The 15,450-nt window shown below is 32.8% G+C and overlaps 1 protein-coding gene across 2 annotated transcripts in view; it reads left to right on the forward strand.

The window, feature by feature from the left end:
* LOC145664513 (protein yellow-like) overlaps nucleotides 1-15,450 on the forward strand; it is a 307,857-nt gene that overhangs the window by 62,592 nt on the left and 229,815 nt on the right. For both annotated transcript variants that reach the window (XM_081731248.1, XM_081731247.1), the window contains exon 2: nucleotides 6,560-9,510. In XM_081731248.1, the coding sequence (XP_081587374.1) occupies nucleotides 6,695-9,510 (2,816 nt within the window). In that variant the 5' untranslated portion in view covers nucleotides 6,560-6,694. The remainder of the gene's footprint in view (nucleotides 1-6,559; nucleotides 9,511-15,450) is intronic.

A 15,450-nucleotide genomic window follows, 5' to 3' on the forward strand; every position in this document is an offset into this window, starting at 1 on the left:
CCTTTAAGTTCACTCTTGCTTCACGTTTTGCCTTCCCAGAGTTCAATGAGAACTTAGTGCTGTTTAACACATTTTATTGTTGTCTCGAAAATTGGCAAAAATTTAGGAAGGTTAAATCTTTTTGTCATAAAGCATTAAAATACTCTTATCTTGACAGATTAGATCTGGTGTCATAGTCAATTTGTCCAAGTATGTGCTACTTACGCGGCGCTGGAGCCCAGAATAAGCCTTGGCCTCCCCTACGTCCAACCTCCATTTCTCTCTATCTATCATTATATTTCTACCTTTTTTTTTATCTGCATCTTCATTTTCATTCTTTCCATATGTCCCAGCCGTCACATCGTTGTTGTTTTATATATCTTATAATTTTTTCCCCACCAATTCATTGTTATATCGGCTTTTCTGTGTTCCATCTTCTACTACTGAATCGTGTATTTTCCTTTCGAATCATTCTTTTCATTTTTCGTTAACGTCCAAGTTTCTCCACCATAGATTGCAATTAATGGTGGTCTAATAACGTCTTGTACATTGTTATTTTTTACTTTTTCGATATTAATTCCCTCATAAACAGTCATCGGTGCGCAAAATATACTTTATTCCCTACTGGAATTGGATCTCTAAATACATGGTTTTTCTTTTTTTCTTTCTTTTTTTTTTTTTTTTTCGTTTCCATTATCTACTATCTTTCTCAAATATAAGTGTTGCTACATCTTCCAATTTTTCTCTTATTCGTATTTTGCTAACATTTCTTCTCTCTCTCTGATGTGGATATAACCGTGCATTTTGGTTTTATTTTGTTTACAGTTAGCCCGACTTACTTTTCTTCTCTTTCTAATTTCTCATATGATTCGATCAGTTTTTGTTTAGATCTTAAAATTACTACTGTGTCATCAGCATACACACAACTGGTAGATTTATTGAAAATAGCCTCTCTCTGGTTTATTTTCTAACGATTCTGTTTAACGCTCTAATTAATAGCGTTATTGACAAATTATCTTCTTGTTTTATTCTTTTGTTGATATTAAAGATTCTCCATAGCTTACCATATATCCTTATTTTCGCCTGTGACTTATCCATAGTTAGGTTAGTCAGGCGTTTTATTTTCAACGAGATGTTCATAACTTCTGTTTCTTTCAGTAGCTTCTTCCTGTCCATATTGTCAAATGTTTGTATAATGCCATTAAGTATCGTCTGTAAACCTGAGTTGTGATCAATGCGTTTCTCAACCATAAGTCTTAAAATGAAAAGTTGATCGGTAAGGCTCCTGTTGGGTCTAAATCCACGCTAACAGTGTTTGACATTTCAGTACATTTTTTCTTTCTTTGTTTTTAATACTGTCTTTGACTTTTTGATATGTGAGAACGTCGCATTTTTTCTTTCAATGTTTATTCTATTCTTTAACTTTTCTTTGTTCATTGTTCTGTTCTTTTCTGTCTTCGCTTAATAATTCTTCAAAATATTCTGCCTATTTTTCTAATATGTCCTCATTTGCTATGACTTTTCCTTCTGTCTTTACATCCTGATATTCTTAGTTGAAATTCCTGTAGATTTATTAAAAACATTTGCTTTTTCTTCTTTTTACATATCTTTCTGGATCTTGTTTGTGATATAATCACAGGGAAACAGCTTAATCGTTTTAAATTAATTTTGGAAATAGTACCTATCGAACTGGGTTTTTATTATGTCACTTTGATTAAAATGCGTATTCTTCTGACGAGATTTCAAAATTTATGTCAAAAATCGAGCATCTTCCAAGCCTCTCAACTTGGAAGTTTAAAGTCGATATATAAACTCCTCATTCAGTATAAATTGATTCGTGTCTCAGTGTTTCAAAAAATTGGCCTTTAAGGGGGAAGGTGGCAATTTCTGTAGCTTTTTTTTTTTTTTCACGTTCAAATTCACATTATCATGAGAAAACGGTTTAACTGTTTGAAGAATTTTTGAATGTAGTTAGTACCTACCTCAAACTGGCTTCTTATCATTTTACTTTGATTAAATGCTACCCGAAAGGAAGAGAAGGAGTTCAAAATTTCTGCCAAAAATAGAGTACCTACCGAACTCCTCAAATTAGGAAGTCGAAGCTTGGAATGTAAACTTCTCATTAACATATTCTGATGTGTCCAATTCGTACGTTCACTTTGAGAATGATGTGTATAATAAAGGATGAAAAAATCAATACCATACAATACAGTAAGTGAACACGGGTTCTGCTTTTAAGTGGGTAAGAGAACAATTTCTATAGCTTTTTCTATACATTAAATCGACATTACCTTTCTCACTATCACGAGAAAACGGCTGGACTATTTTAAATGAATTTTCTGTAGATTTATTTTCATTTTGCAGAAAGTGTTTTCTGTGCTAAATATGTTTGAATTGAGAATAGTTCCTATACCTTACGAAAAGATTACTGAAGTGTTGGGAGAAAAGAAGACTGTCCATATCCGCATTTGAGAGTGTCCATGAAATGGAGGGATCTGTCCCGTAATAATACATATATTTTTGTTGGAACAAAAAACGGTCAGTATTATGAAGGTCTCCGTTACTGAGAGGTGTCCGTTAATTGAAGTTTAATGATATATAGTGGGTAGACGGCGAATTAAGAATTTTTACTCGGACTTCATTTCATAAACGTCCAGCATCATTGCACCCACTTGGGATGTTTGATCATGTAGAAATGGATGTGAAGCATTCCCTTTGATTCGAGCATGAAGGAGATATACTCATTTCCCACCATAAGATTTTCACATTGTTATTTTTGTTTCTCTTACTTTACGCTCAATACACGTATTGTAAAAGGGAATTGCTTATTTGAACCTTCTTGGATGTTCTTGAAGTTCCTATGTTAATTAAAGTGAGTTGTTTATAAGTAATTTAGCGTGATATATGTGCTAAGAAGGAACCAACAACAATAGGAAAAAAATAAAAGTAATAATGATAAAAAAATACTTAAAAAGAAGGAAATTGAGGATATGTTAAAGTATTTTAAGTAAAATTGTGTCAAATAGCAACGAAATGTAATGTTCGTTCGTAAAATGTGTGAAAAACACAAAGAAAGTGGGTATGGGCGAACCAGTATCACCAACAAAGTGACACAACTGCGAAGGACTGAGGAAGACCACACTAGGGAAAAAAAAAAAAAAAAAAAAACCTGTTCAAGAACATTGCGCTAAGTAATCGAAAGGCTATCGCTAACAGCATCAGTTATTTGTTGAGTGGGGTGGAATGTAAAATTAGCACAACAATAGTTCGGAGAGGCTACATAACTTAGGCATGCGATATTGTCGTTCAATAAGATATCAATCGTAACATAATAAAGTGTGAATTAGGAAAGGTAAATGAAAAACACAAAAGCATAGAGTTACGTATAAAAAGCAGTAACTTAACTATAAATGACTCAAAATTGGTTTTTGAGTACAGTAAAAACTCATTAATCCGCACGCACGGTACTCTGAACGCCGCGCTACCCCGAACGACCTTCAGTCGTCGTCTGTCCATATGTACTGTATTTTTAGATCAAAAAAGCAGGTCGAAAAACGATTAAAGAGTTTTTCAAATAACTTCTGTTTATATAAAGTTACTGTATTGTAGTATTTAAAGAACAGTAACATACAAGGTTTCATTTTGTAGTAGGTCCTTATTGCGTAATTTTTCAATATATTGTTTACGTACATACTGTCAGTAAATTTATGTATATATTTTAAGTTGTTTCGGGCGGTTTGTTAAGCATGCCTTAGTAATCCGAACTTTTTGATAATCCGAACAGCTCGAGCAAACACATATTCGGATTAACGAGATTAAACTGTACTTAAATAATCACTTCTGTACCGTTGCAGAGAAAGCTATTCGTGATGTACCTACCCGAAGTAATAAGTAGACTACAGTCATTTAAGTATATTAGTAAGTCATTTTTTTTCTTACCCCAACCATGACAAGAGATCGTGGAAGTGGACATAAATTTGATAATAAAAGATCTACAGGAATGGATAATGTTACACAGTTTCTTTTGAAGAAATGTATTCATATTATCGCGCCTGCATTAGCGGACACCATTAATGATTCATTTTCTCGAGAAATATTTCCTGATGCTTTAAAACTCCCGGACCTCAAACCTTGTTAAAAAATAAAAATAAAATAAAATAAAATAAATAAATAAATAAATAAATAAATAAATTAGAAAATTTACTATCCCATTTTACTTTCTTCTTTTTTTTATTATTTCTTTTTATCAAAACTTGAAAAACTAGTATGTAAGCGACTGCTAAGTTTCATTAATACGGTTTCATAAAAGGCAAATCTATCCACAATTACTGCCATATATGAACATATCAAAGTAGCTATAACGTCTGTTGTTCAAAAAGTCAACCTTGTAGGCATATATTGTGGTCTTTCAAACGCTTTTGATTGTATAGACCTTGATATACATTTTGTTAAATTAGAAAAATATGGTATTAGGGGTATTGCTTTGGAGTGGTTCAAATCATACTTGTACAAACGTAAACACATTGTACAAATTCTTCATATGGACGAACAACGAACACACTGAGCAAAATAATCTCAAATAAACAAATAAATAGAAAAGGTGTTCCACAAGGGTCAGTTCTAGAACATATTACTCGTTCTTCTGTATCTTAATGATTTATCCTTAAATATAAAAAGTGGTAATATAATCTTTTTTGATGATGATACAACAGTAATTGTAACTAAAAAAGACATAGATAGCTTACAAAAAGCTATTGATCTTACAACGTCCCAACTTATGCAATGGTTTTCTGCAAAAAATTAAAACTAAATGGACATAAAGTCTGTCTACTACCATTTATCTAACAGAACATCACACCAACTACCACAGATATCTATGAATCAGGAAGTATGTATATTTACTTATACCGTAAATTTTTATAGGTATATAACTAGATGATAAATTTTCATGACAAGAACATGTAGACAAACTAAGCAAAAAATTAGTCTAGGCTATTCACATAATATGAAGTCTAGTCCCAATACTGAACCTACAATCAATTCTGTCCCTGTACCATGCCATATTCTATTCTCGTATTAAATACGAAATTGCCTTCTGAGAGTTCTTTGCCAAAACTTCAGAATATATTCAAACAACAAAAATATGTCATAAAAATCATTACAAAATCACCGAAACGCACCAGCAGTAAGAAATTATTTGAATTATTGAATATGATGACAGTTCTTTCTTTGTACATATTTGAACTTCTCAAAATTATTTGGGATCATTTAGATAATATAAAAAGAGATGGTGATACAACTATCTTACGCGTGGAAAATAAAATAACTTATTTACTGTGTATCATAGAACATCTGCATATGGAAAGTCACATATCTATATGAGTGTAAAACTTTATAATATGGTAATAAGATATTCATCTACTGTATACAATGTATTATTTAATAGCAGTTGGCGCACTGAATTGACAAAGAAATTCTTTTCGTGAGTTTTTTTTTTTTATGTACCTGGGTATATAAAAAATACTCATGAGAAGAATTTCTTAGTCAATTCAGTGCGCAAACTGCTATTAAATAATACATTGTATACAGTAGATGAATATCTTAGAAGCTTGTTGTGAAATTTCGAAAAATAAATGTCTATTGTATATATCAGATGGTAAACATACCCATTTATACAATAATTAAAATACTAATTATATATATTATTGTTCTATAGACTGTAGAATTGATTTCGCCTGTAGAATTGATTTAGCTTATACTTATTTTCACAACTTAAAAACAAGAGCATTGTATTTGTTCTAAGTATTGTATTTATTTTATGTACTGACGAGTTCTACACAATTTTGTACAAACCAGGGTGTCTATCGGTCACGATAGTCACGAAAGTCTTGGAAAAGTCACGAAATCAGAAGATAGTCATGAAAGTCATAAAAAAGTCACGAAATTTAGCTTTTGGGTTACATTTTTTTTTTTTTTTTTTTTTTTTTTTTTTTATCTGTATGAATATAAGTGCAGACCGGAAAATTTTGTTCTATAAAACGTCAAAATTCACCACCAAAAATGTTTGGTCGGCTTTAGACACTACCAAATCGCAACCAAAGTATGCTTCTATCACATGTATGAAAATTCGGCTTAATTCTCACCCAAATTCACACTTGAGAATGTTACGAAATTTTATGATTGGTAAAGAAAAGGTCACGAAAAAGTCACGAAATTTCATTTTAAAATTTTAGTAGACACCTTGACAAACGTACATGTGATATGGTCCAGAGAATGATTAATAAATCTAATCTAATCTAATCATTATTGACTTGTATCAGTCAAACCCTTCGTAAATATATGCAGATGGCAAGATCATTATACTAAGCCATTGAAATATTTTCTACATGTAAAGCGCCTTCACTGCTCAGTACCTAATTGTAGATCATGTTTCTGATATGTGAATATTTTATTTTATATTCTGTTGAACACATTACAATGTGGTTCCATTTCGTATTAGATATAAAGTTGTAATTTATTTGAACTTGCAGTTATTTATCTGAATTTAATACGTAATATTTTTTTGTGTGTTTTGTTGCAGGTTGCGGTTAGAGACCTGAAAATAGCTAAATATCAACTAACTTCCATCCAGTCTAGTTATTGGAAGCCCCAGAGTAAAATGCAATGCCCGATCAAGTGTGCCATAATAGGAACTTGCGTCAACGTTTGTTACTGAATGTGGTTGTTTCTTTCCCATTTGCAAAGAAACAAGGCAATGTTACCAACTCAAAAGTTTACTTATGCACGCATAATTACAAATATTTTTCTAGTATTTTTAATCGTTGGACAGAACTGTGTAGTTCCGTTTTTCCCTTTGTACTTAAAATACCTTGGTTTATCTGCTGTGGAAACCGGGATAATTCGAGGTGTTCAGTCATGGGTAGGCATGGTATTTGTTCCCGTGTCTCTATTTGTTATACAGCACTTGCGCAACGGTCAGACCAAAAGAGCATGTCTAGTTGTGTCATTACTAGTGACAGCAGTGACCTATATATGTTTAGTGTTTGTTCCACCTTCTGGGAACGCTCATGACGTAACTCACTGTACATATAAACATTTGAAGAATCAATATCATCATCATTATGTAAATACTGAATTTCAGGAACAAGATCTCTTGCCCAATAGACAATCATTAGACATACCAAAGACCACAAGTGTGACCTCGAATGTACCACTAGGCCTTAACGAAAAGCAAGTTGCCAGTACCTATTTCTCTACGTCAACATTAACCCCGCAAGAAATCTCACAACCTCAAATTTTATTTCAATATAATACTGAAAGTAATTATTCCTCCTCAGCATCCACAACTGAGACAAGTTTTGTTATGAAACAAGAAGTTGTGTCATCAACAGATACAGTTCAAGAATTCTCAAATATTCTGCAGAGCTCAATGGAAAATGGCTCTGATTTAAATACTATGTTGCCTCCATATATGGAACAAAGTACTGATGCTACAAGAAATAACAAAACGTCCGACGAAACCGAGAGAATCAGGAAACCCACTCATCTTTTTGAAGAAAGCAAAGAACGCTATTTTCCGATCAATGAAGAATATTTGCCAGAAAGTGATCAGATGGGCAAGGAATATGGAAATAATATTCAAGATAGCAAAATATCTGATTATATTTATAATTATCAAGACCCAAGAGGAAATTTGGATGCTTCGATAAATCGTTTTGGATATCAACAAGGATTGCCTTCAGAAAAAAGAAAAGGGAGCAAAGTGTATCACCAGGGAAATCTTATAGCACCTTACCCAGCTCCTTCAAAAAATCACCGTATCCAATATCCAGCAAATAGGAACCCATTTCGTGGACAATCCAAAAATTGGAATATCAAGGATGAATTACTAGAATCTTATCCAGATACGTATCGTTATTCAGATAACGCTGGTTTACCTTTGTTTCCTGAGGAGCAGTATAGTTATAACATCGCCCCTAGTGATAGTGATTACTATGCCGATGAAGAAATTCAACTTGGTAGTAATGCCTATCCAGCTGAGAGAATCGTTGAAATGAGACGTAAAGAGGATCAGTTCAGAGCGCCACCTTTCTTAACCCATAAAAAGTATAATAATGTGCTGAAGAGATCCAATGGGTTACAAAAAAGGTCATACTATAAAAGAGCTTCACATAAAAGCTTTCCACAACCGTTGAGACGCCGTAGAAAGCCCAGTAAAGATGATTCAATTCAAGCCATCATTTCTAGTGAAGATCAGCACAAGTTTCCATTCGGTCACTTTGCAAAGACTAAAACAAATACAAATGGGTATAAAATTGAATCTAAAAGGAGAATTCCTGAACGTCAAATTGTGAGATATAAAACTAGAAGAAGATTGCAGGCAATAGAGGAAGATATTTTGCCAATGAGGAAAGAAGATTCCCCCTTCCGACAAAATACTAAACGTTCCTTACCCCAGGATTATAATGCAATTCATTCGGACAAGCAAACATTTGAACCAGAGTTTAATGTGCAAGGATTAGATTATCAGAATGCCAATCCAGAACTTCAAAATATTATATCACAGGTTGTTGAAGCGCCGCATATATTTATATTCCATACAGTGTTGTTGATTGCTGGATTATCTGAAGCCTTTGGGTGTTTTGCAGAGCCAGTGGTTAGTGCTATTTGGTGGCATGAATTAGATGATGCAGAACATACAGAGAAATTTGGTGAACACCGAATTTGGGGACTTGGACTATCTGCAATAGCTTGTTTAGCTGCAAGTATATTTGTGGTAAACTCGTCTTGCTTTGTAAATAATGGTCTTCATCAGGTTACTCTTCACTTACTCGTCTTCACCGCAATAACATCCGTTCAAGTCTTGTTGGCATTTATGATCCCTTTGTCATCAAAGATGAGATGGAAGACGAATAAAGAGAAATGGAGTAGGAAAGTTGTACATGAGTTATTTGGTGACATAAAAACTGTTATGCACTCATTAACAGCGGTTGTTAGCGGAATCTTGACTGCATGCAGCACTGAATTCTTCTTATGGCATATGGAGACGCTAGAGGGATTTAACAAGAATTATGACTATCTCTATAGTGCTTATGTCGCTGGAGTTGTTCTATCGCAAATACCAATCTTATTTGTATTTATGTACCGTGCCAAATTTCAGCGAAATGGCTTGTTGATTTTGAGTAAAACGGTTCCTGATCCGCATCATTCTATCTACTTTGGAATGTTAGCTTTAGTGCTTCATCTGTCACTAACTCCTCTAATACAAGTTCCCTGGGGACTAGTTCCTCTGTGTTTACTACGAGGTATTAGTGCTGTGTTACTAACCCGCGTTGGGGAAGGCCACAGAGGATTCGCCCTGGAGTTTTATTTGGGATCTAAAGGCACACTAACAGGTGGATGGAGGTTTGGTTATGGTATTGGATGTTTTGCTTCTGGGCTACTAATCGATATGTTCAATTCGGCAATAATGTTTTGGAGTGCTGCAATGGGAGCTGTTGTCTGGATCGTTATTTTTGGAGTCTCTCAAAGGTAAGTGTTTTATTCCTCATTGCTAGCTCCTTCGAGATAGTCTAGTTTCAATTTTCCTCAAGGTAGCGGATAAAATTAACACCAATTTATTATTAATCCATAAAATTAATGAATTGGATGTGAAATATCAGAATTTTTCTTGTTTGGGAGATAAAAGTGCTTGTCTTATTGAGCTTATTGAGACATGAACGTAATAGATATTACATGGAAGAGACATCTATATATTTATTTATTTTTTCCAACTTAAGAATTATGAGTTCATGGCTTATTTAAACACAACATACACTTTAGAGATACTACACATTTGAAAGACTACTAACATAACATTAACAATAATACTAAAATAACAACTTAAATAATTTTAAAACATTAATGAACGTGAGTTCATTTTTTTAGTCGTTGCCTTAACCTAGATTTTTGGTTAATTCAAATTCTGGTCACACTGTAATTTCTATGAATGGCAACACTGAAAATTCTTCCAATTGGTATTTTCGGGTGTAGAATAACATTATCTATTATTGACATAAGTTATATTTCATTTTCTCTTTTCATTTACGAAAAACTGGCAAAAGAAAAATTGTTAGCTTTTGAAAAATATTTAGTAGTCTGCCCCCTTAAATTTGTAAATAAATAAATAAATAAAACTATTACTTCAGCAGTTGGGACAAATTTCCACATTATTCAAAATTTCAAAATTACATCCTGTGCTTAAGAAAATCAAATATGCTATTAACTTCCATTCATTCATTATAGAGAGCGCAGTAAGAGAAAGGAGGCAAAACATTGTCCGCGGAAGCAAAGAAGATATTTTCGCTAGTACTTTATAATTATAAAACTTAAATAAACTAAACATGAATTACTTGCAAGTATACATAAAATAAATCGCACTGCTGCAAAATAGTAGATTTACGAACTTTACCTTCTTAAGAAAATTAAATCACCTTTGATTTAGAAAGTATTTAGGTGTTCGCACTAAATCAAATGACAGACAAAATATTTTAAAACGTTCTTTAGACAATCCTCAACCTTCGTATGCACCTCGTCACCTTTGGCGACATGTGTTTGACGTTTTATCATTATTGTTATTATTATATTGTTTAAGTTACTTCAAGATAGTTTACTTTGGCGGTTCCTGTTTTGGATTTTTTCTGGTCCTAATCATTCGTCTGCGAAATAATATCCTTCCAGAACTTGTTTTGTGTAAGGATAGCGTTTTGTTATTTATCTACCAAGATAATAATATAGATTCTCAATGTTGCTGCTGTGGCTAAAAGATATAACGCTCACCTCTGGCGCGCGGACTTTAAGGTCTAGAGTCCAAGATAAGATAGAATACCTGTATATCCAACTAAAATTACGTCGAAAACTTGAAGTAATCGCGGAATTACATGAAATAGGAATTAACAGGCTCGGGTTCCTACCTGTAGCAACATTATCCATCATACTTTCCTAACATTACTGAAAGGTTACTTGCTACACATTTAGAAGGTTTCATATATTGCTTTTCAAGTAACCTCTTTGTCTTGACATAGGAATTACGTATATACTTTAATACCATCCATTAATTTTATTCTTTTAACACAACTTATTTTTATTTATCATACCTTTACAAGTCATTTATAATTCAACTTCTCCTTAAAATGTCCTAACCTCTTTTAAATTATATTCCATTTTAATCCTCCCTCCTCCTTCCTACATTTGCAATAGGGACATTCCATGTGAATTGTGAAATCAACCAATGAAATGACAAAATCTGACCTGGCCATCTTAGATTCTTGTAAAAATTGGTGCACATTTTTATTATAGTGGGAGATGAAAAAATCGCCAATATTACCTCTCTCTCTTCCTGAAAGTGTCCTCATACAGGGTGTTCAAAAATGTCAAAAAAGGGCATTTTTTCAGTTACAGTGATTATTAAAAATTGTCATAAAATGGTTAATATGTGCATTAGAGACATGTAACAAACACCATTGGAAAGCTTAAAGACTGCTATACAAGTTGTACTATATTGAAAAAACCTGTAAAATAAATCAAATTTGAATTTTGAATTTCGCATAGAAATGTCCCTGTGAATTTGTTCAAAATTGTCAAGATTGTAGTCTTATATGTGTACTAAAACACCACAAAGTTGCATTTTCGGCACTCAACGGGATCCGATTCAAAATTCAACACAAACCAAACATTCCAAGATATTGACCATGGGAATATCTGGGTTCAGATCGATAACCATTTGCCTGTAGCTATTTACCTGCAGCATCAAAGGAATTTATATTCAATTTCATTTGTTTCTTGATGTATTAATTTGAATTTACACAATTATCCACCTTTTGAGTTATTTAGAGAGGTATTACGTTTCCGAACAGTACTCAATACAGGTCATTATTCTTGTTAGTCAATATGGATGTTTCTAAATTTAAATTTGCTACATTACACATGTTATTTTCATTCTTTTGTTTCAGGATTGCTGTTTCAAAACTTATTATGAAGGGGAGGAATATATTTCCCTCCCTTTCACAATTTGTATCAAATGTGTTATGAAACACAGTGACACTGTTCACAATCGCTTCACACACTTTCAGCACAAACAATTAGTCAATAAATTATTTTTCCTATTTCAATTATGCACTTTCACATGTCTGTGACAGCAATCCTGAAACAAAGGAATGAAAATAACTTGTATCACTGTAACCAATATAACTGTTTAATTTTATCTAATAATAAATCTTTATTGAAATTCTTCAATTCCATGTGATTATTGATACTCTCCTAATGTTAACATTTCTTTCTCATACTATAACATAAACACTTGTTGCCCTACTTCCCAAATATACTATACTTAACAATGGCTTTACCTCTTAAAACTGTTCTAAAATAAACTGCTATAAACACAGAGCACTATTACCAAATGAAATGTGTCCTAGTAATCCTGGCTAATGTTATTTCCCGATACCCTTAATAGTCTAAAACAACAAAAATATCATTTCTGAGGTTTCATTGCACCTTCATACAACAACTTCTGACGTAATAACGTTTTTCGCGCTACCCGTTCTCAGTGCCGGTTTGGCGTTATTACGGGCGCTCGGCTACAGTTGGTTGTGGGCCGCGTATCGAGAAACTTGTCAGAGCGTATCTTCGGTACCATAATAATGATGATTAAATGTTTATGAGTCATTTTAAATTTATTTATGTAACGGTAAATGACAAGGTAAGAAATATTTAAACAATGTAACATAGATATAAATTATGATATAAGTTCCGGCGTAAGTCAATTCAGCACTGTTCCGTATGGGGTGATAAACGTATGAGTAAAATAAAAAGAAATATGTTGCATAACTTCATCACGTCGTTATACAATTAGACAATTACAGTGGTAAAATTAAACGAAACCTGTATAATTGTATCTTGTATGCAATTTATTTCACATTATAAAAACTAATGACTAATATTTACTTGGTATTACAAAATTTATCTAACTACGTGACTGTAACAAGACAAAAATATTGATATAACTCGCAAAGTGAAGCCTATTTTAGATTTATCTTAACACATACAAATAATTACTGATTACTATTAATAAGTAATTACAATATCATAAAACACATAACTGTAAAATTGAAGATGGCGCAGACAGAAAGTTCAAAGTGTTAATATATCAACGCATTAATTTTTGTTTCAACACTTTGCTTGTGAACGCAATTTCATCGATAACTTTTCTTTTATCCAAATTTATAAACAAGTCTCTCTCGACATTTATTAACGCTAAAGAAGATAGTAAATTATCACTTAAAAAACATCTAAGTCGGTTTTTTCTATAATTTGCATTTTCGAAAAAACTCGCTCGCTAGTCACCTGAGTGGATGGAATGATTATTATGAATTTAAAAGCAGAATACAAATTACTAAATAATCCAGATGTGACAAGTTCTTACAGAATAGGAAATGCACAGGACAGACATTTGAAACGTTTCTTTTTAGTACCACAGTGAGTTTCATCCTTCTCCACCTTGTCTTCAGATGTTACACTTTCATTTGAATCATCATCATTATTACTCGTATTTCTCACAACTTAACACACTTCTTTCTCTTGTGGATAGTTTTTACTAAAATCTGGATTGAAATTACAGATTGTTTCAGTTCCAACAACGACTCGTTTCTATTCCTTTTGCTAAGGAAAAATAGTTTGCAAAGAATCACCAGGAAAAGTTTCCACTTTCATTACAACTCTATCCTCGTTCTTTTTCGGGTTCAACCAGAAACACTCAAGCAGTAAGCTCTTGTTGGATACAAACCGTTATTTTATACTTTTACTCGCACAATCGAGAATGTTAAAGTAAATTGCTCTGTTCAGAAACTTGCTCACAAGATATTTTCTTCATTATGGGAATTCTTTTTTCTGAAAAATCAACTTCTATATCGATTTCCCCATTCCTAAAATAAATTTTGATATCTTTAACCAAGGATTTGCCCTTCTCATGCAATTTTCTAAAATTTTTGTCACTTCCTTTTCTTCTAATTTCGTCTAATAATGAATACCGAATTCAAGGCCTTTGCCCAGTCTAAAGACTTACTTTACAAATAGATGGACACAGGAGAAGTAACTGAAAACATATCTAGTCTGATTACCGCTAAGAAACAAATTTTTGAATTTTTACCACTGTCCAAATAGAGAGTGGGCTGTAAATTTTGTTTTGCAAACAAAATTGCCTGTTGTCACATCTAACAATACTGATAACAATGTAACGAATTTGCAAGATTCAATTTGATCATAATGTAAATTCATTATGGATGATAGAGTTCCGTGTATGCTCCACCACCAAGTAGCACCTATCTTTTTTAATCGATGTAGCTTTGGCCATCCAGAATAATATTTTTTTTGTGTGTGTTTTTCCCATACGATCATTCTCTTGTATGAACTGCTTAAACAGGAAGCAGAATTTTCCACAAGCCCAAATAAATGTTCTGCTTGGAGGCACTTTACAGAATCTGCTACAAGTACATTTAGAACCGTCTCATTCAATGAATGTATATGATTCTTCAGATACGCTTGTAGGTTATTGTAGCGCATCTGCTTTCAAAAGTTCAAATAAAGGTTCGCCAGAGGTATTTTCTGCTATAGTTAAATCAAGAAGTCTCTGGGGAACAGATTTTTCTCTGGAGAACGTAACAACACAAACAGCTGCTTAGTCCATCACTGTTGTATCTTGAGTAGTATCTATCGTAACACTATATATATTGTGCTGTCTTTTAAATCCTTTATAATCATATTTTGCTCCCTATCATATTATTTATGAAAGCTTTAGACAGAAATGTAATTAGAAGTAGTAAGTAGAAAAGTAATCCTCTTCCAACTTGTGTTATTCTCAACTTTTCTGCTTTTTTCACCAAATCAGCAGTTCTTTTTATCTTACTGTCGATAATACACTGACTTATATACGTTCACAATATGACATGGTATTCAGCAATAAGTAATACTAATTCGAATAAATTGCAATGATTTCCATCGTTTTCCAGGGAGAATGACACTTCTTCATTGCTCCTGTAAGTTAGTCCTTGTCTACCAATATAAAGTGTAATATCTATAAGAAGTTGTGCAACTTGTCTTCTTGTCTGAATATCCTTTTCTCTTTGCGTTACTTGTTTAATTCTCAGAAGTGTCCCTATGTCACTTCCTATGCAACTTTAAAGTGCGCTGACACAGAGTTGTGATGGTACTTACAATTTTCATGTTCCTCCACTGCTTTATAAAAACTAAAACAACATGCCCAGTAATAAATGAGGAATCCCGATTCACTTTAGTGCCAAATGCCATAGAACTGGAACAAAACACTTTATTCAGTTCTACTGAATACATAAGCACTTCCTTTAGGTTTTTTATTATTATTATTATTATTATTATTATTATTATTATTATTATTATTATTACACCACTGGGTAAATCACG

Source organism: Thermobia domestica, chromosome 11, assembly GCF_964235325.1.
Source record: "Thermobia domestica chromosome 11, izTheDome1.hap1.1, whole genome shotgun sequence".
Taxonomy (NCBI): Eukaryota; Metazoa; Arthropoda; class Insecta; order Zygentoma; family Lepismatidae; genus Thermobia; species Thermobia domestica.